This window comes from Emydura macquarii, unplaced genomic scaffold, assembly GCF_026122565.2.
Source record: "Emydura macquarii macquarii isolate MOO-44397 ecotype Brisbane River unplaced genomic scaffold, CSIRO-AGI_Emac_v2 contig_3113, whole genome shotgun sequence".
Classification (NCBI taxonomy): domain Eukaryota; kingdom Metazoa; phylum Chordata; order Testudines; family Chelidae; genus Emydura; species Emydura macquarii.
The window spans coordinates 3,618,997-3,646,510 of NW_027133250.1; the positions used below are offsets into that span (position 1 = coordinate 3,618,997).

A 27,514-nucleotide genomic window follows, 5' to 3' on the forward strand; every position below is an offset into this window, starting at 1 on the left:
GCGGTTGGTGCTCGCCGGCAACCAATCAGAGCGGGGAGGCTCGGCAGTTCTCGCTCATGGAGGTGGCTGGAGAGGACAGGGGCGGAGCTTGGCGGCTCCCGCGTTAGCCGCGTCAGAGGCGAGACGAGATCTAGGGCCTAGGTCGGCTCGGAGCCGGGCTCGGACGGAGGCGTGAGGCGGCGCGAGCGCTGCCTGTAACCGGCACGTCACCTCACGTGACGGTAGCCGCGCCAGGCAGCGGGGCGGCGGCGGCCATGATCGAGCAGCAGAAGCGCAAGGGGCCGGGCCCGGAGCTGGCGCTGGTGGCGGCCGCGGCGGCCAAGCGGCCTCGGCATGAGCTGCTGCTGGGGCCCGTCCCGGCCGGGGGGCAGCCGCCGCCGGGGGCCCTGCTGCAAGCGGTGAGTCCCGGCCTCCCCCGCGGCCCCCCTAGGCGCGAGCCGAGCTCCCGCCCCGCATGGACTCACGCGAGCTCCACCGACACCAGGGCTGAGGGCGGGGGCAGCCCCAGCTGTTTCGCTGCCTCCCCCGGGGCCTGCCCATGGACACTGAGCAAGGAGGGGCCCCCCGCAAGAGAGCCCCGGTGGGGTAGGGGCCGGGCAGCACTTACACAACAGCCTCCTCCGCACTCCGGGCCGAAAGTGTCTCCTGCTCTGGGTCCTTCCTCTCCTTGTCATGTGTGACCCAACACCGACTAGCCAGGGGACTGTGGACAAGTCATTTCACCGTTCTGTGCCTCAGTTTCCCCCATCTAAAGGGGGACACTCCTTACCTACCCCCTAGTGGAGTTGTGAGGTTTGATATTTTGGTAAGTGGTGACAGGGAAGTGGAAACGTTATTTTAGTAACACCAGTAAGGGGATTATGATTTTTTTTCTGTCTTCCTCCATCACACCACACACACTCTGTTTCGTATGTTTCATTATCTCTCTCTGCATCTGCTCTGTGGTTTAGGGTCCTCCAAGATGTTCCTCCCTCCAGGCACCCATAATGCTGCTCTCAGGACATGAAGGAGAAGTTTACTGTTGCAAGTTTCACCCGAATGGAGCCACTTTAGCATCTGCAGGATTTGACAGACTAATCTGTGAGTTTATAATGATCAGTAGTTTGTGATATGAGCTAATTTTCTGACAATACATTGTGGTTGTAAACTGCTTTCTATGTATTCAAGTGGTTATGGAATGAGCTATTGTGAGCACAAGATTTGAATACTGACAGCTTGGCACTGGCCTGCTATGTACTTCAAGAATATTTCAGAGTTGTTAACCTTTTTAATGTCCTAAATTATCTGGGACCCACTTAGGAGAGAGCCTGTCTCTCACCTTGTACCTCACCCCAGTAGTTAGTATTGGAGGGATTGTTCTCGCTCTCATTTTATGAAGTGGAACTTAGCAACATTAACAGCAGAAATTTTATTGGGGAAGTGGTGTTTGCCAAGAGACTGAGTTCAATCTCCCAGAGTCCACAGTGAGCACCTTTCAGTAAAGATGTGTGGCACATTTATTTGATTTAGAACTTGTCTACATTGAAAAATTGTAAAGGTTTAATTTAAATCTGTTTTTTAAACTGATATAGTTAGACTGGTGCAAAGCCAGTGTGGATGCTCTTATTTTGGTTTAAGAGTTGCGCATTTCGATTTAACTTAATCCTGTTCTCAGCTGAATTAAACAGAACCAGAAAAAGTCGTTCTTACTCTGAAAAAGAGTGTTCACTAAGGAATTTGCATCAGTTTAACTATATGAGTTTAAATTCACAACTTGGGTTATACCAGTGCAGTTTTCACATGTCAGACAGTGACTTTATAGGATTATGCCTTACACTAACTCTGAAGAATCTGATAACTGTCATTGGTGATCATCCCAATTTCCATGTTCCTAATTGCCACTTTCAGATGGCCAAAAAAGAAAATTTTATTGTACAGCTAATAAAATGGTGTATGATTATGAATATCCAAAATAGAAAAATATTAATGTTTGGAGAGGCAGCAGAGTTAGTTCCAAAAATGAGCTCTCTTTATCCAGCTTGGTTTAAGAACATACATAAACCAATATTTAAGGTATATTTAAAATTTCAGCCATCTCTCTCACATTGGACCGTTTGAAGGCTTTCCTATTCCACATACTAAAAACTTGGGTATAGAGATGCTGCTGTTGTTTATAGGTGCTTCATTTTAGTGAGCTCAGGAAATGTCACTACGGTGACTTGGGCAAATTGGTATTAAAAGTAGTTTTGGGTTTTATGTTTTTTTGTTTTTTACAGTGCTGTGGAATGTGTATGGAGATTGTGATAATTATGCCACCCTGAAGGGACACAGTGGAGCAGTTATGGAATTGCATTATAACACTGACGGCAGGTAAATATCAGATGAAACTGACTTGACCTATCATTAGTCTGCCTTGCTGCTGTTTCTGAATGAGTTCTGCAAGATGTTTTTGGCGATAATTTCCATGAAAGAACCTGCTAAATGAAGCTGTGGTGTTATTTAGGTCTTGGGTAGAGCATGTAAAAGATACTTGCAGTTGGCATGAGGGAACTTGCTACTGGTGAATGTAAGCTGTTCTACAGCTCCTCTTCATTGCTCCTGCTCTTGGCTGGTGGCTCTGAAGAGGAGAAGCAATGGTGTTACCTGAATAGTTACCCCTACCAGAAATATCTCAGCATATTACATCTGCTCTAGAATGCCGGAACGAAGAGTAGAGCTAAGATGACAAGTGCCATGGCCCAAGGGTTGGGAGCAGAAGATCTAAAGCCCAGGCACTCTGTCCTATCCCTAGTAAGCAAATGTGTGAGAAAATGGATATGGGGACTTGCAGTGTGAGAGAGAATGGAGGAGAGATTGGGATATGGAAAGAAAGATGGGGAAGGAGAAGTTGACTGGTAGGAACAGCTTCCCAAATTATCCAACACTGAGGCTTTTACAGAAGATATCCCTCCCCGCCCCCATCATCCCAAGCAATGTCAAGGAGATGACATTTGGCAGGAAGCCAGTAGACACCCATCCAGTAATTGGATTGAGGGGTACATTGAAAGCGGGCTTTTCACAACCATGCTACCCCTTGGTCCTGCCATCTTTTTGTATCAGTCTTTGAATATTTGGCTTAGTCTTCTAGCTAGCTGGTGTCCACTTAATTTTCTAAGCCCTACTCTTGGTTTGTAGAGTAACAAAAGGGGTTGGGGGGAGATATTTTATCATCCTTCAGAACTCCATGGCTATGTTGTCATTTTTCTCCCACTAGCATGCTCTTCTCAGCATCCACAGATAAAACAGTAGCTGTATGGGATAGTGAGACTGGAGAAAGAGTGAAAAGGCTGAAGGGGCATACATCATTTGTTAACTCCTGTTATCCAGCAAGGCGGGGACCCCAGCTTGTCTGTACTGGCAGTGATGATGGAACAGTAAAGGTCAGTACTTCTTTTTGTGCTGACTTTTGCAGTAATGGAGAATATAAAAACACTAGATGGACTATCTGAATAAAGGAATTTCAACTCTGGTGATCTTTGCAAAAATAACTAATTGAATAAACCACTTGAGTAAAACTTTGTTCATCTGCGACCCCTTCCTCCAGAATTCTCTTTGAACCTAATCCCAGTCTGAGTCGCTTACCCAGTAACTTCCTCAGTTATCCTTATATATGCTGGCACTGAAATGTTTTGGATAAACAGGACTAGATTGTTAAAAAATAAAATCAAAATCCTGGAAAAGAACATGGGACTATACCTGGAAAATGGCTGGCTCCTTTTGTGAATCAAGACTGGGATTTTTAAATGGATTTTTCCTGGATCAGAGCTGCTGAGTGGGTCAAGTTCTGCCCTTAATTATGCTCCTGTAAATTAATTGATTTAATAACTTAACATTTAAAAGTTACTCTCTGTTCTCCTATCCTTTGCCCCAAACCCTATCGCCACCACCAACATTTGGGCAGGCATTACTAAGGCATCACAAATGTGTCCATATTGGAGCAGTCTAATCTACATAATTAGATCTTGAGGCATGGAATTTATATTTATATAGCATCATAGAAATATAGGGCTGGAAGGGACCTCAATAAGTCATCTAGTTCATTCCCCTTCCTCCCTCATGCCCCCATGCTGAGGCATGGTTAAGTAGACCATCCCTGACAGGTATTTGTCTCAACTGTTCTTAAAAACCTCCAATGATGGGAATTCCAGAACCTCCCTAGGTAATGTGTTCCAGTTTTTCCTAATATCTAACCTAAATCTTCCTTGCTGCAAACTAAACTTCTTGTCCTGCTATTGGTGGATGTGGAGAACAATTGCCCACCATTCTCTTTGACAACCTTTTACATATTTGAAGACTGTTATTGTGTCCTCCCTCAGCTTTCATGTCTGTGGTGCTTTGTAATGATCTAAGTTTTAACATTAAATAAACAGGAATTCAAACTACTTGCATGTTGGTTAATGTAGTTTGGAAAAAATGCAGTCTGATTTTTCCCAGCCTCCCTTTGCGCTCCCCCTCTTCCAGAGCATGCATATTTGTGTCAAGACAGCAGGTTTCACTCTTTCTGTAGAGATCCTTTAAGTGTTCTTCCCCCAAATTCAGCCCTGGAGCACTTCGACAATGTTTAGGATACTGATGTGACTTTCTTTAGTTGTACTGTGAAATGTATGGTATGCACATAAGTTTAAAAGCTTTGCTTCCCCTGTCCTTTCAGCTGTGGGATATTCGTAAAAAAGCTGCTGTCCAGACATTTCAGAACACTTACCAGGTATTAGCAGTGACCTTCAATGACACCAGTGATCAGATTATATCAGGAGGCATAGACAATGATATCAAGGTAATGTTGACTGTTTTATCACGCTTTCGTATTGTAAATATCACAAACAATCTCTCTGAACCTTCTAAATTAGTCCAGATGATGTTGATAGTAATGGGCATAGTATGATAGTGGGTTAGGCTCCATGGCTTTATTAATTTGCAATCAGACTTCCACATTCTTCCTAAAGAGCCAGGCTGATTTGGCATTGTTGAGCAGTTTCTATGATAAACTTAGTCTCTGCAAACCCTGCTCCAGTTTCCTACCAGCACATGATTCTGTGAGGTATAATAGGAAAAAATTGGTAGTTAGGTGTCTGGTAAGATCATGTTTAGTTTAAATAAGACACTGATCAGCTATTTTTGAGGTTACTTCGTCTGCAGAACAGTTCTTACGTAGCATCACAGGTAGTGTCTCCTCTGAGCCTCATACTCTCTGCGTATGTACACACTGACGGTGGCAAATCAGATCGATCTATCCGGATCGATTGAGCGGCAGTGAAGATCCACTCAATCGATATGGAAGTCGATTCAATTAAACCACCTCTTCAAAAGGCATAGTGCTGTGTCGATGGGAACGCATTTCCTGTCGGCACAGCACTGTGGAGACGGCGTGCTTGGGGAACTTAGGAAGTCGACAGGAATTACGCAAGCTACACAGAGTAGCTTGCGTAACTCCTGTCGACTGCCGCCGAATTTCCCAGTAAGTGTGTACTAAGCCAAAATCTTATCTAGGGTGTGGAGAAGTCAGTGCTAGCCATGGGCAGTGCTGAACTGGTGAAGGGGGCCATCACTGAGGTGAAGCAGTAGAGCAACATCATTTTGGTTGACTGTTTGAAGCTTAAAGGTTCCACAGTCTCTTTCCAGAGAGAACAACATAATCTCTAGGTCCTGGCTGACGGGCCGTCTCTCTGTCAGATAGTTTGTAGCATCCTAGTTGCTGGTAGAGCGATTACTGAGCATATGATGATTGCCTAAGTCACTTTGCTGCCTGCATCTAACTCCTTACTGCATAAAGCGGGAGTAGCTTAGGTGGGAAGTGTATGAAACTGTACATCCCATGCCTGGGACAGACATGGAGGCTTAATTCTTCTGGTTCACCAGTTCAAATCCAGCCCAGCAGTGAGTGAAAGTTGTTCCCATCTCATGACTGTTCTGTTGAGTGGCCTGTGTGAAAAGAGTTGAGGTCTGAGGTCCCAGTCAGTTCTGCTTGGGTAGGTGTGAGCATCACAATTTGCACTAATTAGACTCTGATGAGAGTATTAGCAAAGGGGCCCTTGAGGCCTCTCCAGGTCAGGCTTGGGACAAATTGCAATAGTGTGGAGAATTTTTGCGCTGTTGCTGCCCGTGTTTTACCCGTTGTGTGGGTTCAATCTCCAGAGCTATTAGGCCAGCTCCTTCCACTCTTACCAATTACATTGAGGTGCACTTCCTTACATGGAAAACCAAACCACAATACCGTGCATATGTGCTTTTCTTAAAGGTATGGGACCTTCGCCAGAACAAACTAACATATACAATGAGGGGGCATGCCGACTCCGTGACAGGCCTCAGTCTGAGTTCAGAAGGCTCTTACTTGCTTTCCAATGCAATGGACAACACAGGTAATTTCTACTATGCCAAACTGTGGCAATCTCAGTGCAACCAAGCAGGCAGCGTTCACACACCATTGAGAGCTAAAGCTGGTTAAGGAGTGGGATTGCACTGCATTGTGAGAGGAATAACTCTGTGTAACTGGATACCAAAAGAAGATCTAGGCTGACCTTGTCTGATAGACAAATGATACTGTATATGCAAGCTGTAATTCCAGTTACAGGGACTCCCTGCTTACAATGATGCTTTTTCATGAAAAGGATGACTGCATAGGAGGGCTCATCATCTCTTCCAAATGAAATGCAGGCAACCCAGCACAAATGACATAGGAGTGGAAAGCACTGAGGACATTCAGGGAGGAGCAAACCCACCTTGTCAGGACCTAAGTTAGCTGACCCAAATCTATCCTGCTATCTCTGTTTCCATAATATTCTGCTTTGCAAGAGCCAAGTAGTTCAGCTGACACCCCAAGCACAAGGAATTAGAATGAGTGTTTCAGGGTTTACTGATATAAAAGGGCCTCCAGTTTAGAGAACCTGGTAACTTCTTGGCACCGTGTACTGAATGAAGGATGGAATTTTAGCCTTTGTTCTGAATTTCCTGCTTCTTGTGGGTTAGTCTAGGAGCTAAGATGGTTTGAAAATAATTGTAATAGCTTAACTTTTATTTCTGGTAGTATATGCATTTAAAACAAAAAAGGATTAAAAATAACACTTGTTTGTGGAGATGACAGCTCACTTAACCACTTTTTGTATGGTCGTGATTGGGCCAGAGAACAATCTTTCTAATGTAACTGGAACTGTCTGTTCTGTGTTTGTACAGTGTCTCTCACGGTGCAGCCCTGATCCATGGCTCTGGCCCTAGGTAGTGTGATAATGCAGATAATAAATAATATAACTTGATAATAAACCTTAGCCATTAAATAATGTGTTTGGCCTATAGATCTCAAAGCACTTTACAAGGGGGTGGAGGGGAGCAGAGGTATTCTCCCCATTTTACAGATGGGGAAACTGAGTCATGGAGGAGATAAGTGACTTGTCACGGTCACACAATAAATCAGTGGCAGAGTGGAGAATAGAACTCAAGAGGCCTGACTTCCAGTCACATCTCCTATACATAAAATCCCTTCAGAGAAAGGAAACTCTTTTTCCAGAGCCTTCCTGTACAATCACCTCCACTGTACAGGAGTTGCTGGCATTTTTTAATGGTCTTCAGCTAGTTGCTGACAGATGTGCTCCATTACAGTTCGTATCTGGGATGTACGACCATTTGCTCCTAAAGAGAGATGTGTGAAGATATTCCAGGGGAATGTGCATAATTTTGAGAAGGTGAGTGTGCTGTTACCTGAAAAACTGCTCGTTAATGAAACGCTGCAGCTGTCTATTAATTTTTCTGTAAATTGTTTTTAAACTCAAAAATATAAACTAGAAAGGATTTAATAAGGGCCAGGGGCAAGATTAATGTGTAAAGTGGGATTCCAATTAAAGCTTCAGTAACATGATTTCTTTGCTCAGTTCAGCTATAATTAGCTGTAAATTAAATATTTTCTACATTTAGTATCTACTTTGTATAAAATAACAAGGCATTGGATGTTTCCAGCAATAAAATACAATCTCTTAACTACAGGCTTATCTTCCCAAAAGGAGATCATTAAAGTGTTTTCATGAGATTTAAAGTCCCGTGGCGGTTTTATTTCAATCAAAAGGAGGAACCAAAAACTTCTTATATAAATGGAACTGTGCATATTCATGTTTGTTTCACAGAATCTTCTGAGATGCTCATGGTCACCAGATGGGAGTAAAATAGCAGGCGGATCAGCAGACAGGTAAAACTTAATCATCATGCTTCTCTCTATCACCTTCCTCCCAAAGCACTTTACAATCACTGGCTGAGCCTCATCATAACCTTGTGAGTTAAATTCTGTTAGACTCATTTTCCAGATGGCACACACAAAAGATGAGCCCAGGGGCAGATTTGAGTATGAAACTCCAGCCCTAACACAATACACTGTACTGCCTGCCAGTAATGTAACGATATGAAGGTAGCTGTTGTTATACTACCCATGATGTATTTGTTAACATGACACACAGTTATCTTCAGCAATAAACAGAAAGGGGTTTACAAAGGATCTACAATGCCAGACAAACGTGGTCATTTTCTGATCAAATTACAGAACAGCTGGACGAAAGGGATGTTCTACAGAGATTCTATTTGGGGTCTCTTTTGGACCATGGGCCTTGTGAAGCTGCACTAGAAGCACTAAATCCAGATGGCTTGCCTATGAGTGCTTCCAGCTGGACTGAAAATGAACAGGGAGATCCTAAGCAAAGGGTAATGGCTAAATTGCCATGCTCTGAGTGCTTGGGAGGAAGAGTTCCACAGGTACTCCAGAGATCAGTGCCAGTTCTGCTTCTATTTATTGTTTTTATTAATGATTTTGAAGGATGAGTAAAATGTGCATAAATTAGTAACTGAGATTTTATAGTGGAAGGTGCTGCAAACTCAAAGGACAACTGAAAAATAAAAGAAAGGAAGCTAGGGAAATCAAGTCTCAGCAGGGAATAAGAGACTGAATTTGATGGTTGGTGTAATGAATGCTAACACAGCTGGAAGGAGCTAATCCAAACACATCACTGACAGGAATTGGCAAATATGAATTCCATGAGAGACCTAGAGATAATAGCAGTCAGCAAAGTAGATATGAACTTGTAATACTGGGAGAGGGGGAGAAATTCTAGTTCTTAATGTCCATCTATAGACGGACCACTTAAGACTGAGGAGCCTTTGTGTGGTGCTTCCTCCAAGTGCTGCTACATGAACTGCTAATGCTATTATTGCTTAGACATTAGAACAGGTATTCTTTATTAACACAGGGGTGCTATGGCTGGTTGTTGACTGGCCAGCACAGCATGGTAACTTGGGAGTAGAAATACATGCTGTTAAATTAGTTCCATCTGTGCTGGGTGCAGTCCCACAACCTGAAATGAGCTCTTTGTGTAATGCATAACAAAGTGTGTGTGAGTATCTCCTGTGGCAGGACAGATAAGGACATGTCCAGAATACTGTTCCACTCATATTTCTGTCTGTACGTCTTTACAATATTTTTTTTAATCCTGCTAGAAAACCAAAATGAAAATAATGGTTCTGCCTCTTTGAGATGTAAATGTTGGCTGCCAAGCAATGATGGGCTTTCTGCTGTACTAAGTTGACCCTGAAATGGCTAAATTTAGCTGGAAATTCTTGTGCGTGTAAAATGAATATTTGCTGAGCCTTCAAGAGCTTTTAGCTAGAGGAACCAATTAAAAGTGCCTTGCCTCTCTCCCACAGCGCTAATGAAAATAGAAACCAGGGAGAATGTTTGAGCAAAGATTTGTCACAGCTCTCACCTACTAAGCTGAAATAGCTATAGTCTAGTTTAAATAGATGCTGCATTAAATAAGTGTTCATAATTTAAAATTCCCATGCTTGTGTGTAGCATATTTTCCTCTTAGGGATTTAATGAAGCAGGTAAAGTGTGGTTCCAGTCTGGAAAGTGACTACTCCGTATTCAACAGATCTGCTCTTTGTGCATATCCAGAATAGGACCTACCTACTTAACTGACCCAAAAAAAAAAGTTAACCCTGTGGAGCAACACACATCCAGGAGCTGGAGCTGGATTCTGTGTCAGCCAAGATTGTTGACTAAGTTCTAATTACAAGACCAAATTCTGCCCTCTGTCATTCCTGTGAAACCATATAGAAGGCAATAAAATCAAACAGCTATAGCTGAGGATTTGCTGAATCTCAGTTACTGGCGGAAATGGTGGGGTGTATGAGGCTTGAAACTCAGGTCTCAGGCTGAGTTTGCAGTGCTGGCGAAAGGGACTTTTAAACAGACCGTATCTGATTTGGAGATTGTGAGAGATGATAAATATGAGGCCCCAGTGCCATTTGCATAGAGACGAGCCCTCTTTTAGCATTGTACAACATTGCTTTTATACGGTTTTTCTGTTCTGGTTGTCCTTTGTGCCCTCATTCTTTGCAGTGTCCATTTTGGTGGATGTAGTGATGCCTTCTAACGTGAGAGCAGTTGAGCCAGTCTTCTCATTCAGCCTAGCCAGTGACTGCAGCATCAAAACATTTTCCCCAGCTAACAGAATTAGGTTGAGAAGGCTGGTCATTTCCATGAAGAGTTCTTTCTGTTAGCGTTTCCATGCCAAAGCAAAAGAGAGAGCAATCTAAATTTAGTCCATAAATGGCAGCTTTCCTAAGCCCATGTCAGTGAATTCTGTAAGATGTGAGCTCTGTAATGAGACTCTGTTTCACATGATTCAGCAGTTATGGTGTATTTGAAAGGAAGTCAGTCAGGTGGGACACATTGGGGCTTTGCCTGGTTTATGATACTTTGCTCAGAACTCTCATCTGATTGACAACAAACCCCTAAAATCTCACTCTAGCGAGGGTCAGAGCACCGCTTTCTGTCTTCCAATGAAACTTGTGCATTAGCTGAGCAGCTAGTCGCTCAGCCATGCTGGCAGCAAATGGCACGTAAAATGAACCGTATTTACAATGATACGTTTCAGACGTTGGTCAGTTTGCATACTTGGGTGTTGCATGACTTGCAGTGGGCTTTTTTCCTCAAAAGAAGGCTGTTTATAAACATAACCTGCTTAAAAGCTGAACTACTCATACAGCCAGCAGTTAATTTCTGACCCATCATGTGGAAATGTTCTAGTGTCTCCTTCAGAGTGTCCTTCAACCAAGGTAACACAGCCAGACAGGCCCCAGAAATGGGGCAAACGGATGGGTGGCAGAGGCTAGGAAGAGATTAACAAAAGGGCTTTACAACCTCTGATCAATCCCTTAATATGTTACTGGGAAGTGAATCCTGACTTCGTAACTGTTTAGGGAATAGAAATCCATATATAAACATTATTAGCTGTGAAGAATTAAACTGTGTCAAGAGTTTGTTTTATTGGGAAATAATCAGCCACTCCTCAATGGAACAACCTGTCCATAGCAGTGCTTATCCCAAAGTGCACACACATTGTAATTGATAGCAACTGCTGCAGTGTGCTGCTGGGCTGGCCGCTCTCAAACAGCCAACAGCTGTACTACGCAACAGGTTTTCACAAGCGGTGGAAAATGCTGATACCCACCTGAAATTGCAGACTGAATTTGTGGGCGGGTGGAATGGTAACTTGGGGCTTCCCCAGGACCCTGGGGTGAGCATCCCTGATCTTCCAAAGAGTGACATAACCTCCAAAAGTCAGGATCTCAGACCTGGTCTCATCCAAAAGGCTGCACATCCAGGCTGTCAGTGCCCTGTACTAGCATGCTGGGGCATTGGCTCACAGATAAAATCCCCACTGACAGCACTCCGATCCCATTCGCCACTTCATCAAAAACTATCATGGATGGGTGTAGAGAGTCTCTGCGGCATGTAATTCCAGCCATCTGCCTCCTTGTTTGAAGCACCGTAGTAGGGTGCTCAGCCCTTTAGAGGTATAGGCCGAGAAGCTTGTTTCTTGTTGGGGCTGCTGCTCGCTGTCTAGCCCTTTTTCTTGTCTGCACGTACTAATGATAAATATTTGTCTCAGAAGAAGTCTTTTGGCCTATTAAAGTTGGAAGATATTAATAACTATTAAAGTGTAACTAGTGAAATGTAAGTTACCAGGAAACCTAGACAAATTGGGGGTTGGGGCAGAAAGTTTGTTTTCCTTTTTGAAGTCCTGCCATCATAATAACTGTGTCTTGCAGGTTTGTTTATGTGTGGGATACAACCTCCAGGAGGATTCTCTACAAGCTACCAGGACATGCTGGCTCAGTAAACGAGGTGGCTTTCCATCCAGAGGAACCAATTAGTAAGTCTTGTTGACTTGTCACAAAACTCTAGTCTTCAGGGGAAATGAGACCAAGTGCTGCTGAAATATTTCTAAACCTGTATGCTGAATCTAGGACTCCCTCGGAGTCTGCTGTAGAGTTTCTGCAAGCAGTAATGCTATAACCAGCAAACAGCATAATAAAACCTTCTGTACGTTCCTTCACCTCTCCTAGGCAGAGCTCCCCTAACAGCGTTCTCAGACATAAAGGGGATGCTCCTGGAAGTTAACACACATGCAAATTCAAGTGCATGTGAGGTGACTTTTTTTACTCTGGAGGGCTATTGTTTCTTTAAGTGGCCTGTTCCAGGAGGTACTGATAGACTCCAGGGAACCAGGATTCAGTGGGGTGGAGGCGAGATCTAACTCGACCAGATGGTTTTGAAAATTGTCGTAACCACACTATGCCCTCTCTGTGCTTGTGCCAGCACTGCCTTAGCTGAAACAATTCTTAACAGCTGTTTCTTAGTACAGTCTTCTTTGTAGTACAGACAGGTCTGGGGGTTACATTGTTTCCATGGAAACAAAGACTCATAGTTATCATGGGTTGGGTTGCCCCATTGCATTGGCCAGGAAATTGACACTAGTCACCCCTGTAAATGTATTTTACCCAGGAATGAAAATCTCTGCAGAAGGTTGGGTGTGAGAATTCAGTGCCATGAATTATGGCTTTGTTCCTCGGTCATTCGTTGTTTTGTCTCCAGGTTGGGAAGGTGCTAAAAGCGCAAAGCAATCTTTCTCTCTGTGGAGGGGCTTTTTGTTTGCGATTGCATCCAGCTAAACCCTGCTTTGTGAATCAGTCATTCATCTGGCAAAATAAACAAGGGATCTGCCTCCTCCATGCACGAGGGTTTATGATAGTGACTCCTGTCAACATCAAAGGGAGTTAATCTTGTAAACCACTCCTTCCCCCCAGCGCCCCCACACGTCTGCATGTAGAGGCTCATAGGCTTCTAAAATGTGCTGAGACTGGGCCTAATTCTGTAATCCTTAGACAAGAAAATCTCCAGTTGACTTTCATGGGAGACTGTCCTGAGTAAGGGGTACAGCGGGTCTGGAGAGACTGTCACTGCTTTGAGATCTGTGTTGTGAAGCCACTGAACACCCATATCTCAATTAAAGATGGTTCAGTGCTTTATTGTGTTTGAATGACAGCTGAATGTTGTGCCTTATGACTATTGTGGTAAACAAGAATAATGGCCCTTAGAGACTGTTGATAAAGAGATTGCTCCCTCTAGTGGCTAGCGACCAGAAGTAGAGTACTTAAATTTCTAAAATCTGAACATTTTTTTTTTTTGGCAAAGAAAACATCCTTGGCATTTTATTGCTATCCTTTTTTTTTTAAAAGGAGAACAGCAATAATAGTGTAAAAATGTCAGTCAGAGGCAGGAACATGAAAAATGTAATTAGTTATCAGTAAACGAATAATTCTGAAAAGCATGCTGGGGAGAAAATCACTTTAGTTCAAAAGTTACTTTATAGTCACAAGATTGAGAGCAAATGAAATGGGTGCTTAAATCAGATGGGTGTTAACTCATCTTTAGCTAAACTATAGCTCTTAACTTCTTGGTTTTCTCTCTCTCTCTCTTCTCCCCCCTCCGCCCCCGACTCAGTACTCTCTGCATCTAGTGACAAAAGACTGTATATGGGAGAGATCCAGTGAAGATGAGAAGACGGCTTAATATTTCACCTTGCCACCTTTTGGTTTACAGAAGTAGAATTGAATTGCTTCTAACCAATGCCAGCCCCTTCAGACACATGTGATAATAGAAAATGTCAAACCAACTTCATTTGCACAGCAATATTTGTCTTAACCAACAAGGCTTCAGAGAAACTCTCTATTTGGATGCTCCTCCCCCGAAGAGAAGAGGGGATTTTTTTGGAAGGGAAGGCGGTAGGAGATGTATTACAGTCTAAAATCGTTGGAATTTTTAAGATTTTTCATGTGTTCCCACTGTCAGCTGGGGATTACCAGAATTGTTTAAAATTTGTTGTAAAATGTGATGAAATGCAATAAGTGACTTGTATATTTCCGGTCTAGTTTCTCTTGGTTGTTTTTATACAGAAAAACTAAATAGACAACTTTTTACAAGAATTGTGACTGGAATTTATTGCTGTTTTATTTTTCTATTGCACAGTGTTAAATAGGAAATTTTGCTTTAATAGAACCCAAGGAAGAATCCACTTAATCTTCACAGGAGCTGCTTTATTTTTTATTCAGAGCCATAAAAACGACCACACTAGAAATAATTATCTGGCAACTGCTGAATCCTATTTTCTTGTTTTGAGTAAAAACCAGCCAAATGCTATAAATACATTTTAAAGGGACTGAGGTTTCTAGGACAAAGTCAGTATTTAGTACTCAACAGCCAAAGGAATCAGTCCAGGCGCTCTCCCCCTTCTCCTGTACACAGTGGCTGCAGGGAGTATTCTCGGGGGGCTAGGGGGTGTCTCCAGAGCAGAAGGGAGGGGTTAGTGGCAAGGTTTCAGGCAGGTTAAACAGCCTGTCTCAGCCTGGGCTGTTGATATTCCAGGAGATGTTCCTTTCAGGCTGATCAGAAATCCTTCTCAGCTGACTACGTCCCCTCTCCTGGGAGGCTGCAGCTCCTCCACTGCCAGAGCGCAGAATTAGCACTGCTTTCCCCATGGGCTCATTCTAGACGGAGAGTTCGGCCTTTGTTCACAACCTTCCTTTCTGGTTTAAAGTAGCTGTCAAATATCAGTCCCCTAACCAGAGTAAATGGGCTGGGGCAGTACAAGTGAACCCCAGGAAATCCCCTAGTGCCTCTCAGCCAGGGAGCAGTGAGCTCTGGTGCCCAAGTGTGGGTGAGAGTGGGTTCCTCTTACTGCAGTTGCTCTCAAGTGGATGGAAGTGTCATTACAGAGCAGCTGGGTGTCTCCAGTAGCTCATAGATACTGCTTTGCCCAACAGCATGAGTAGCAGCCTTTGATCTAAACCCAACCTTTCCAAAAGTGCCTTCATCAGCTTTTCACCAAGCTGCTGGCTTAGCCAGCTGCGCTCATTCTACCTGCCCACTCCCCGGGGTGCCTGGTGGGCTTTGCACAAGTAGGTACAGAATCACTTTTATCCTTGTGGCAAGTTTCTCAAGTCTGTAAATCAAAAGTTCCCTGACTCTGCCCAAAATACCCCCCGGTCTCTCTGCTCCGTTCTGCCCCCAGATGGATGCATGCTGCCAGAGCTGGCAGGAACCCACACATACAGATCTGTGCCCCCCTAAACTCTTGCAGTGATCGCCAGACTCTTCCATCCAAGGTCCCAACCAAGGACCTGTGCGCCCCTCCCAGGGCATACCCCTCCCCCAGAGGCTCTGCACTGACCTCAGTACGGAGGGCCTGCCAACGTTTCAGAAGAAGCCACACATCCTCTGCTTGTGTGGGTGGGTTTTCTGGTAGGAGCCTCTGCCATAACTTAGTCCTGTGGTGGATAAAGGAGCTGCTGGAAGGTGGGCCCGCTTGGGGATGTAAGGGTTAGAATTGGTCTGGAAAGCACAACCAAAGGGTGCTTCTCATGAGAGCAAGCACGCTCTGAGGGCCCGAGTAGCCCCGTGTAGACCTTGGCATTCAAAGCCCAAGCAACTTGCTGCTCTTTCATCACGTACTCAGAGACTTTAAGGCTGGAAGGGACCAATAATCGACTGTGACCTGTATAACGGGCTAGAGACTTACACAAACCATTACTGCATCCGGCCAAGAACTGCTGGTGGAGCTAGAGTGGATCTTTTCGAGAGGGCTGAGCTTGATGTAAAGACGGCAAGTGATGGAGAATCCACCACATCCTGAGATAAGTCACTCCAGGGATTGACCAGCCTCAGTGTTTAAAATGTACGTGTTATTTCTAGTCCTCATTTGACTAACTTCAGCTTCCAGCCCCTGGATCTTCCTTTGTTTCTTTCCTTTTGCTGCCCTGCCCTGGAGTGTCTTGGACATTTCTTCCCCTCCTATTTTTCTTGCTGTGGTTTACCCCACACATTTCCTGCCATCACATACGGTCCCTGCTAGAGCCACAGAACCTCCTTCGGACTCCAGCAGCAGTTTCCCTTATTGGCAAGAGTGGCTGGGTGAATTGCAGTTGCATGATGTTCTTGCCAAGTGATGGGGACTCTGTGTGAGCAGTCTGAGCACATTTTCCAATGGGAGCAATCAGCTCCCAGCCATCAGGCACTTGAGAGTGGGGAAAAGCTCTAATTAATGCAGCTTGTGCTTTGGGAAGAAAAGAGGAAAATACAAACTCCCGCCCACCCCTCTTCCTTTGAGAGCTCAGAGGGCTGCAGCCTCTGTCTGGGGAGTGGGTGGAGCCCTGTGATGGGCTAGACTCCCCACACTAGCCCTGCACTAGCTCAATTAGGCCAAGTGGGCCCAATCAGCTAGTTAAGCTGCCCAGTGGGGGAGTTTTAGGCTGTGTGGAGGGAGCTAATTAGAAGGAGGCTCACCTGTGAGGGAACAGGCAGGGCTTCTGTAAAGCCAGGAGGCTGACCCCAGTGTGGGGGAGCAGCAGAGAGGAAGTCTATGGCCCCTCCCTGAGAGAGGGGCGATGCACAGTAAGAAGAGGGGCGAGAGCAGTAAGGTTGGTGTCTCTGCTGGACAGGACCCCAGAATGGAGGGTGGGCCTGGGGTCCCTTGCCAGCCCCAGCGAAAAGTTGTGAAGGGCAGTGGATGCTGAAACAGCCAGAGTCACTGCTGGAGTGTTGTAGTCAGAGTGGCGCTCATGAGGACGGCCTGGCGTGGTGTGTGGAGAGAAGTTCTGAAAGACCAGCCCAGAAGGGGAAGCCACTGAGTGACCTGGTTCCGGGGCTGAGTCGTGTCAAGGCAGCTGGCCCATGAGAGGGGCTGCAGGCAGAGAGACCGACAGCATGAGGGGAGGGAGTGCAAGCGCAAGAAGGGCCGTGGACCTGGCAGAGCTGATCCCCAGAACCGACCGGAGGAGGCGCCGTTCAGGGGTGAGTACAGTCTCCTGTTGAGCCTCTCCCCTGCGTGCATTTTGTGCCTGGTGGAACAAAGCGAGAGCAAACTGCTTTAAAATGAGTGCTGCATTATGCACGATAAAACTGGGCCATAAACATTAACAGAGGGGGAAATTGCCTTGATCAAGTTGCCAAGAATTAGGCTTTTTCCTGACTGGAAAGGTGACCTGTCTTCTAGGCTTATCAAGCACCTCTAATCATCCTCCCCATTGTGCAGGTCTGGGGGATCTGATCGACTCCAGCATCCTATTCCCCCACCCCCAGTCTGGTTACCCCAATTCACAGAAACAGCTTGCATTACAGCACCCTCTGTTAGATGTGGTTACAGATTTTAATGAAACCAGGTCAGAAATCCACCCTGAATCTCTTGTCAAATGCAATGGGTCACATTTATCCCTGGGTTAATTCTCCTGAAGTTGGTGGAATTAGAAACCCCTGGGCCTGGTTTGCTAATCCTAGATTATTACATTCCCATCAAGTTGGGGTGAACTCCAGTATGGAGCTGGACCGGGTGTGCTTAATAACGGGGTTGAATTCTAAATCTGTGCAAGTTGTTGGCCTGTACGTGCATCTTTCTATGAACATTTCTTTGTAGACAGCCAGAGGGGATGGCTTAACACCTTGAGCATCAGGTTTGAAATAACGAGACTCCCTAGAACCGCAGGTTCAAATCCTAGCAGGGTCAGTTCCGTCTGTTGTCGTGCTGGGGTAAGGCAATTGGGTCGGCTTCTGATCACACAGACTTCAGACTGGTGTGGCTCTGTTGACTGGAGGAGCAGGAGTAGCTGCTGCTCGAAGTGTTAGAGGCACTGAGAGTGCAGTTGGGCTCTCCTTAAAGACCTTAAACTGTCTGCTCTGGTGGACAGGAGAGATCCCAGAGCACTTTCCCTAGCACTAGGTATTTGCCCTGGTGCGAGGTCAACACTTTCCCTCTGATCCCACTGTGCAGCATGCTGTGAAGCTGGCTGCTGTCCTCCACCTGACAGGTGGCTGCGGTCCTGTGCTACTGTACATCCAAGGCCCCAGCTCTGCCCTCTGACCCGCTGTCCAGTGGGCATAACTCGGTTGAAATCAGTGGAGTTACACGTGGGTGTGAGTGAGCAGAGAACCAGACCCATAGCTGGATCTTTTGGGATAAAAGGCTCTATAGAAATGTAAACCCACGATCCTCTAGCCACAGAAGCAGGAAGGGAGAGGGTAGGCGGGGAGATTTATTTTGAACTCTGCGTCGTACTAAATAACGTGCCCTGCGGTGGACGTAAATTAGGGTTCTGAATCCATCGGTGTGGAGCTGGAACGGGAATTACAGCTGCTCGCTAGGCAGTGGCAGGGACGTTTGGTGATCTACATCGCTGTTGTCCTTTCCTTGTTAGTATCATTGCTGAACAACAAGAAGGATGCAGCCACCTGCTCTTTTTAGCTTTTAATAGCCCTGTTATAAGCGTTCCAAGATTGGGTTTGTGTGTTTTGTTTTGTTTTAAATATATACCCAAGCGTCAGGGGAAAGAGAGAGAGTCAGCTGAGCTGCTACACTCCCGGCTTCTCTAGTAGCGATGATATGATGATCTTGCAGGTTTCTGAATCATTGGTTTTTTAAAAAAAAAAAAAAGCAGCTTTTTCATAAAACGCCAGTGCAGTTATCAGCAGAGCCTGCAGCACGCAGCTGAACAAACGGGGCTGAGCTGGGAAGCTTGGAGAGGGACGTTTCTCTCCTTGCTGCTCTGGCTCGGAGAAATGTTGTTGTCCACCCAGATTTTTCCCAGTGGATCCATAAAGGGTCTACTTGGCAAAATACCCCTTGTGTCAGAAACAACGGGTCCCATCGCCTTTCCACCACAGCAACCCTGAGATTTTATCCCAGGTTAGGCTCTAATCTGATACTGGGTGGAGTGTCCCCTCTGTCCTCACCTACAACATCTGTGCACGTCCAGAACGCAATTGCAGCCTGGCAGACCTGTTTTTGGAGAGGCAAAGGCCTGGAATAGCAGATGCTGTTGCCGGGTGGGTGCCGGGGGTGAGGGGGGAACAGGATTAGACAAGCAGGGGGTGCTGCGCCCCAGTAGTGAGGGACGTTGTCAGGGCTGTGTCTGAGTGTTGGGGAGCAGTGTCCCAGCTGTGTGCATGGGGAGCTCGAACTACAACCGCCCACATACCTGTTGGCATTAGAGCCAGTGGGTGAGTTTGGTGCGTGTCAACCAGCAACCAGAGAGAACGGCGTCAGCAACTTAAACCCAAATGGTGATTTTCTGGGGGAGGAAAATGTTACTATTTAATCAAATGTCAACCTAGATCTACGACTTCCTGGCTGCCTGGCAGGGGAGAAGCAGCACTGAGATTTGCCAAAGCACGCATGGGGTATGTTTCGGCTAGGGCCCGAGCTGTGGGGCCCTCCTGTCTCTCAGGGTCCGAGAGCCCGGCCTCTAGGCCCAGATGTCTACACCGCTATTAAACAGCCCCTTTGCCCCAGCCCAGCTCAGCGGGCAGGGCCAGCCACAGGTGTCTACTTGCAGTGTGGACATAACCACGGAAAGCGCCGGGCAGAGCCCGATGTCTGGCCCTGGAAGGAGGCGAGCAGTGTGTTTAGCTACTGGCCGTTGGTGATCCTCCCGTTACAGCCTAGCCTCACTCCACACGCTGCAGCGAAACACAACAAGGATCTTGCTTCGGTTCCACGAGGTCCCCGATGCAGCCAGCGTGGGTGGGAGAAGCAAAGCGGGGGAAGCGCCAAGTGGGAGGTGATTTGTGCTGCTCTCCGCAGGGTCAGGCATTATGCATGGTCCTGTGGCTAAATCACCGGCAGGGGAGTCGGGATTGCTGGGTCTGTCAGGACTTTCCTGCCTGTTCTTGGGCGAGTGGCTGAGGCTGGAGGAAGCTGAGCCTGTGACGCTCGTGCTTTGCGGGTTTCTCTCTGCTCCACGCTCCTGGCATCCCATGAAGACCTTTCCCTCTTGCCACGGCCACCCCATAATGCAGGGAGGAACAGGCAACTGCTATTTAAAATCCACTGGGCCTGATCTGCCAATTCTGCTCTGGTGCCACTCCATTAGATTTTCTCCAGATTTACACCGTCGTGGAAGGATCAGGCCCCCTGAACTTCCTAGCCCTACTATGCGTTTTCCCCACTTGTTGGCAGATTTGGCTCTCCCTGTAACTGCCCCTGGTCTAACTGCTTTTGCATCCCAGTCTCCTTTATAAACTGGTCCCACTGGCTGTAGACTCCACCTTCAGTGTCACCTATCCTGACTGAGCAGTGTTAACCCTTTGGTTTCCGGAGGCGTCCCCTCGTCAAGCCGGGGTGGAGGGAGAGATCTGTATGAGCTCCTGCTGGTTGCAGTATCGCTGACCCCAAGTGTGAAGAAGCCGAGGCCCCCAGAATATGGTACTGGCTTGAAAACACTGAGATCTTTAAAAACACACCAGGGTGGGGATCCTGTCCAAAAGCCCCTTGTCTAGAAGTGAGAACCCACCTCTGCCTAATCTGACCGTGGCACGGCCTGTGGCAGTCCCTGGGAGGGAGGCGAAGGGACTGACACCCCAGGGCTAAGGGTTTCCTATGATCGGGTCTGTCTCCAAAACGGGAATGGAGCTCTCCCGTCCCCCAGTGCTGCCTGTACACTTCACGTCCGGCCGGGCGCTCAGACCACCCCTGCGATCCTGCCGCTCACTCCGTGTGCTTCTAGCAGAGACAGCTCTCCGTCCGCTCACATGGGCTCCTTTTCCCTGCAGTGGCTGGGGCTAACACAGGCAGAGCCTGCAGCTGCGGGGAGCCAGGCTGCAGATCGGAGAAGTCGCTGGGCCAGGCAGGTGCGTGGGGGTGAGCTGGGGAGGCAGAGAGCGTGCATGCTCAGGGCTGGGCAATCCCAGGCATCGTTCCTTTCCACGCCTCAGCCGGATGTGCAAGTGCAGGAGAATAAACCCCCCAGAGGAGGCTGGGCCACGGCTAGCCAGGGGCGAGGGGAGATGTCCGCCTCCCTCGGAGAGCTGGATCTTTGCCCCCCACAGCAGCTAGAGTCTGTTATCCTGGCAATGAACCGGCTCTTTCAGTGCGCCCACCTTGGATTTCCTGTGAAGGCTGTTGTGCCATCTGTCTGTATGGGCAGCGGGTGGGGGCTGGCACGCCGATTTCCTAGTTCCTGTTCCCAGCTCTGCCACTGACTCGCTGGGTAGCCTTAGGCAAAGGGCGTTAAATTCTCCTCGCCTCAGTTTCCCCATCTGTAAGGTGGGGGATGTTAATCTTTCCCTCTTGTCCATGAAGTTGCTCAACCCTCCTGGACGTTTGCTACATGCTAAGCGCTCCTTGTCGGGAGGGACTCTGTCATTGCAATTATTCCACAGCCTCCTGCCCTTCCCTTGATTCTGGGCTTTTAAAATTAGGGAAAGCTTTATGGGGGAGGAGGGAAGGGACTTGCTGGCCTTGTCTGGGTGGCATCTGTCATGGCTGATGGGACACAGTGTCTGAGCTGCAGCGGTCCACCGTGTCCCAGACGGGTGCCGGGGGAAAACGCTAGCCCTGCGGTGAGACGGGCGTGCTGGGAGATGTTTAGCACAAACGACTGCGTCAGCTAGATGTGTCCAAATGCTGCATCTCTGCTGGAGAAGCAGACGGTCCAGTGGGGAGGGAATTCGGGTAACGGGGGGACACAGCCGCCCCAGTAGCTCTGCCCTTCGTATTGCCCTGCTGCAGGGGGGATCGGGGGCTTCCACCTTGAGGCTCCTGGTTCAAACTCTATCCTGGTCTGTAACTGACCGAGGTGGTGAGTCTCAGCCAGATCCCGGTGGTCAGATGCCCACGTTCCAGCTGTGGTTGTGAGTACAGTCAGCACAGCCAACCCCACCATCCCAGGGCTGGCAGCATCGATTGTTCCTTGCACCAGTGAATCATTCCCGAGTGGGGAGAGGCCCCCGCCCAGGAATGATGGACACAAATTGTAACTGCCGACCTTCTCCAGCCTCCGCGTTCTGTCCCCTGCAGGGTATAAGTAACTTCTGGGGGGTGGGGAAGACAGGCTGCTGCACTAACGGCCCCCTTTATTATTGGCTATTACCGTAGCACCCAGAGCAGGGGCTCCCAACCTTTTTGGCTCGAGGGCCACAAATATAATTTTTACAACCCTGAAGGGCCATTGGTCTCCGCTAACTGCCCCCCCCCCCCCCCCCCCAAACTCCCCCTGCCGCCCGAGGGAAGGAGTTCAGTGAGGAGGATCTCCCGGCCCCCTGGCTGCAGCAGGGAAGCCAGGCGCTTCACCTGGGTCCCGGGGCAACGGCTCCCTTCTGCAGCCAGGGGGACAGGAGATCAGTGCTCCCCTCCCTATGGCTCCAGCAGGGACCCCAGCGTCTAAGGACCCAGGCAGAGCGCTTTGCTGTGCTCCCTGCTACAGCCAAGGGGAAGGGAGCGCTGATCTCTCGCCCCTTGGCCGTAGCAAGGAGCCTGCGCCGGTAACTCACTGTGCCTGGGTCCTTAGGCAGCGGCTCCCTCCTGCAGCCAGCGGCAGGGGAGCTGTGGGCCACTCTGAAAGACCCCGCGGGCTGCGGGTTGGGAATCACTGAGCTAGAGGTCCCATCATGCTAGGTGCTGAATAGACACATTCAGTGAGACAGTCCCTGCCCCGAAGAGCTCACAGTCCAGATAGACAAGCCAGCCAACGGGAGCAGCGTTATTGCCAGAGGGCAGCTGAAAGACTGAGGGAAGTGACGTACCCTAGGCCACACAGGAGTCTTTGGGTTGGGAATTGAACTCGGATCCCCTGAGTCTCAGCCCTGGGCTGCCCCTAGGGCAGGTTTTGTTTCCAGACTCGCTCGGTGTCGGGGGCGGGGGGGAGAAGAGGCCGTTTTCTGAAGCAAATGTCTCCTTAGCAATGGTCACGCTGCACGCCCCCTTAACACGCTCCTGGATGGGAACTGAATCCTGCTGAGAGCTAAGTGCTGGTTGCAGCACCGCTGAGTTTTATTAGCCTGGCAAAGGGAAGTCGTCCTTGAGACGGAAGCCTTCGTTTGCCGGGGTGCTCTTGCAAGCTGGCCCCCTCCGCAATGCCTACCCCCTGCACACTGCAACAGCCACGCAATAGACATGAACAATGTGCCTCTTGTTCATTAAAGCACCCGGCCAGAGCCTGCAGCGCCCGGGCAGTGCTGGAACTGAGCTTGCAGAGCCAGGGCCGGCCAGACGTTGCCCAGCTGACAGCAGCATTCGCAACATGCCAAGAGCCAGAGGGGCACCCGCTGGAGCAACCCCAGCTCTGTGGACCCGAGAGCTCTTGGTGTGTGAGACTCCATCCTGAGCCGTGCTGCTTTCCTGGGGAGCTGGGGCCTCCCCTCTGGGCTGGCTTTTTGTCCGAGAGAATTTCAGCGCTGGCCAAAGGTGGCGGATTGACAGCTCCCGAGGGCGCCCGGAGCAGGTGCAGCACACGCTGTGTCCGTGCAGGCTCTCCCTGCCTTGCCAATGCGCCTCCCACCAGAGCTGGAGGGTCCCCTGCTAGGGTGACAGGCTGCACGGGCCTCTCTGCTGAGTCTGCGTTTAACAACTTTAGCAGTTGTGGGATGAGGAAGAGTCCTTCCCCCTCAAGGCGTCTCCAGGCAGCTCCTCTGCGTGGGGCCAGGCAGCATGGGCAGATGGGCGGAGGAGGCTTCCAGGACCAGCAGGGCCTGGCCAATGCTAAAACCTCTGGCTGGTGTAATAATGTTGCCTAGGGGTGTGAGTTCTCCTGACACGTCTATTCTGGCAAGAGCCTAGTGTAGACACAGTTACACTGGCAAAAGTGCTCTCCTGCCACCACACGCTGGGTCTCCACTCGGAGGGCTCCCCAGCAGAGCTGGCGCTGTATAACCCTGTATCGGGATAGCTGGGTCGACCTGGCCTGGGTTCGAAGGAGAGGGAGTGTTTAGCCCCTGGGACGGGATGTGAAAGGAGGTGGAAGGCCACAGGCGGAGATGCCTAGAGGGCTCCAAGGCCCTGGACTCCCCGAGAGTCTGGAGGAGCATTAGGGCTCCTTGGCCTCAGCCGGAGTCCTGCCCACATGGGGCTGGGCTCAAGTCAATATAGGAGGATGGGTTTGGAGGGCCTGCCAGCGCCATCTGCAGCCCTGGGCCCCAAGGTAAGCTCCAGGTGTGTGTGGGCGATGGTTAGCACCCCCTGCCCCTCCCTGCCTGCCACTTTCAGTGCTGCGGCTTGTGGGATTCGAGACCCACCTCATCTTGCATTTTTGCTTCAGCAGGTTTTCTCCGTATTAAACCTAAACCTAGGAGCCCAGAGGGAGCAGCTGAGAGAACATCCTCGGGGAGATGCGCAGTCCCCCCCAATCTATAATGCACACCAGCCAGCCTGGCCCGCTCCTGGCAATGTGCAGAGCTGTTCCCAGGGACGCTCGGCTGGGCAGAGCAATGCCTGCCTTCCCCCAGACACAGGGTGCAAGTGGCATGCCGGGCTGGGGCCAGATCCAAAGCTGCACTTTGCCAAAGATTGAGGGGGAGTCACAGTTCAGGAGCATCTGCCAGGGTTTACTAGGAGTATTACGGTAACACCTAGGTAAGGGAGTGGCTGGGCTGGGGGCTGTACAGCGGCAGAGAGACGGTCCCTGCCCCCGAAGAGCTTACCCCCCAGATCCCCGGACGATCCATTGAAATGGGGGGAAATGAGGAGCCTAAATGCCTCTGTGGAGCTGGGCCTTACCGTTTGGTAGAATCATTATCCCCTTCCCGCAGGAGGGAAATGGAGTCACGGGGAGATCACATGACTTGCCCAAGGCGTCGGTAGCAGAGCTGGGAATCGAACACAGGTCTCCATGCAGAAGCCCCGTCCGATGCCATACAAGGCCAGCCGTGCTCCGAGGCAGCCTTGCCAAAGGTCACACGGCGAGCTCAGCTGGCACTGGACCCCGGCCCCCACCCTCTCATCCACCGGCCCACACGCTCCCTAACAGCCGATTTAGCATGTCTCGCAGTCAGTGACTTCTTTGCCGGGGAAAGCAGGGGAAATATCTCCCCTGATAGTGAGCTGGTCCCTGGCTCTAATCAACAACCCACAGCCCAGGGAGTGCCTTTGTCTCTTCCTCCATCACAAGTTATCCTGGTGCAAGCTGCTAGTGGCTGGCACACTCGGGGCTCTGCTGTCTGTGCACCCAGCAGGAAATCCACCTAGAAGGAGCTAAGGACCGTGCTGTAGCCGCGTCCAGAGTTGTGTTGGGGTTTTCTCCCTGGCCTGGCACTTCCAGCCTCCAGGTCCCTTTGTGTTGCAGAGCAGCTGCGCAGGAGACACTCCGGCTCGGCTTTCCAGGCCGCACAGTCTTGGGGAGCAGCCTGGCACACAGGGCTTTCCTAGATCTAAAACCCGGCACCTGGAGCAGGCGGAGGAGATTGTGACTCGTGTGAGGCCCTAGAGAGAGAGAAGTGGCAAGAGCGCCCCGCCTGGGGGCGGGCAGGCCGTGGTGCCTGCGGGGAGTGTTCCGCACAAGCGAGTTCCCTGTTGGTGTTTGTAACTGCTGCCTCCCAGGAACAGGACCTGCGCACGTTACACAACTCGCATGAGAACACCCCTGGCTGCCTCAGTGATTTCTGCTCCACGTGGGCGACTGAGCTGCGAGATCCTGAGTTTCCGTCACAGAAGGCAGCAGTATTTTAGCGTGGCTTGTCTGATCATGTGCTCGTTGGGTGAACATGGCTAAATCATGCGTCAGGACTCCTGGGTTCCGTTCTCTGCTCTGTCACTCACTCCCTGCACGGCCTTGGGGGAGTGTCTCTCTATGTCCTGGCTGTGAAGTGGGGATAATATGCTCCCCTCTGTGGGAGGGATGCTACCCGACCACACCCACTGGTGTTTGTCCAGTGCTCTGAGATCACAGGTGCTAGAGACCAGCTGGACATTACAACTATGTTGCTACAAGCAGCTTTGAGAGCATCTGTAGCTTCCCCGGTAAGGATCTCCCGGGTAAATCTTATTTCTCTTGCTGATCCAGTAACCTTGAAGAGCCAATGAAGGGTGAAGAGAAAGAAAGACCAAGGCTTTCACAGCACTGAATTGCGGCGGCTGCTAATCACCATTTACAATTTGAGCCCGATTAGTGTGGCCTGCTTTCAGAAGGGAAATGGGAGATAAAGACTCTGGTCCCCCAACAACCATCTCCTGGAGACAGCAGGAAATCAATCAGAAGAGACACACCTACCTGATTTTAACAGGTCACTGCATCATAATTACTAACGACGGCTAAAAAACACTCCATGTGTTTAATCTAATTTACTGTCATTTTTTGTTTCAGGGCAGCTATGTAAAAGTGGCCCCTTCCCACTCAGCTGGCTGGCCCCCTGTGTGTCATCACAATCCAACTGGCTGACCTGACACAAATAAGCCTGAGTGTTTTTTATTCCTGTCAGCCTGCAGAGCTGAGAAAGCTCTGGTGAAGGAGTCGGAGCATGTGCTGGCTCATTCATCATCAACAGCATTCACGATTAACAGCCGCTCGCAATGGTCACAGAGCCCCAGGCCGGAAGGGACCACTGGGATATGTAATTTGATCTGTGTAACACAGGCCGAGAACTCCCCCAAAACAATTCCTGGAGCAGAGCTTTCAACAAAACATCCTGGCTTGATTTAGAAATAGCCAGTGAGGGAGAATCCACCGTGACCCTTGGTAAATTGTTCCAAGGACGAGTTACTCTCACTGTTTAAAAAGCTACACTTATTTCTGGTCTGAATTTGTCTAGCTTTAACGTCCTGCCATGGGCTTGTGTTGGACCTTTCTTCACTAGATTGAAGAGACCATTATTAAATATTCGTTCCCCATGCAAGTATTTATAGACAGTGATCAAGTCATCCCTTAACCTTCTCTTTGTTAAGCGAAATAGATGGAGCTCCTTGAGTCTATCACTGTAAGGCAGGTTGTCTGATCCTTTCATCCTTCTTGTGGCTCTTCTCTGACCCCGCTCTAATTTATCAATATCCTTCTTGAATTGAGGGCACCAGAACCGGACACAGGATTCCAGCAGCAGTCGCACCAGTGCCAAATACAGAGGTAAAATAACCTCTGCTCCTACTCGAGATTTTTTCCTGTTGATGCATTAGGATCACCTCAGCTCATTTTGGCCACAGCATTGCACAGGGGCTCGTGTTCCGCTGCTTATTCCCCCCGTGATGGTTTTTGGGGCACCTGGGACTATGAATCACCTGGTTACCCCCTTCCTGCAGCAAGAGAGAGTCTGTCTTGTGGTGCCTGGGGGGTAAGCTCCTAACACCACCGCCTGTCACCTATTGAAGTCCCGGGAAAGGGGGTAGGTACAGCCACTTTCCTCTGGGCTCCGCCAGCCCGAACTTTGCCTTGC

General features: G+C 48.8%; 1 protein-coding gene and 1 long non-coding RNA gene across 2 annotated transcripts; both read left to right on the forward strand.

Annotated features, from left to right (window-relative positions):
- The first annotated feature begins 208 nt into the window (after positions 1-208).
- Positions 209-14,319, forward strand: SNRNP40 (small nuclear ribonucleoprotein U5 subunit 40). The gene is made up of 10 exons (XM_067530743.1): positions 209-398; positions 951-1,080; positions 2,256-2,349; positions 3,233-3,398; positions 4,670-4,792; positions 6,254-6,374; positions 7,609-7,691; positions 8,127-8,188; positions 12,103-12,206; positions 13,838-14,319. Exons 1-10 carry the CDS (start codon positions 255-257, stop codon positions 13,885-13,887), a joined length of 1,077 nt encoding a protein of 358 aa, XP_067386844.1. The 5' UTR covers positions 209-254; the 3' UTR covers positions 13,888-14,319.
- A 2,436-nt stretch (positions 14,320-16,755) lies between these two features.
- On the forward strand, positions 16,756-24,595 carry LOC137141721 (uncharacterized). Its single transcript, XR_010916714.1, has 2 exons — positions 16,756-17,182; positions 24,415-24,595. It is a non-coding gene; the product is annotated as an uncharacterized lncRNA (long non-coding RNA).
- Positions 24,596-27,514: the final 2,919 nt, after the last annotated feature.

Excerpts from the sequence above, each read along its gene's own strand:
- SNRNP40 (XM_067530743.1), top strand. The coding sequence starts at position 255 with ATGATCGAGCAGCAGAAGCGCAAGGGGCCGGGCCCGGAGCTGGCGCTG. Across the intron at positions 1,081-2,255 it reads AGGATTTGACAGACTAATCT|TGCTGTGGAATGTGTATGGA; the intron begins GTGAGTTTATAA and ends TGTTTTTTACAG. Across the intron at positions 7,692-8,126 it reads ATGTGCATAATTTTGAGAAG|AATCTTCTGAGATGCTCATG; the intron begins GTGAGTGTGCTG and ends TTTGTTTCACAG.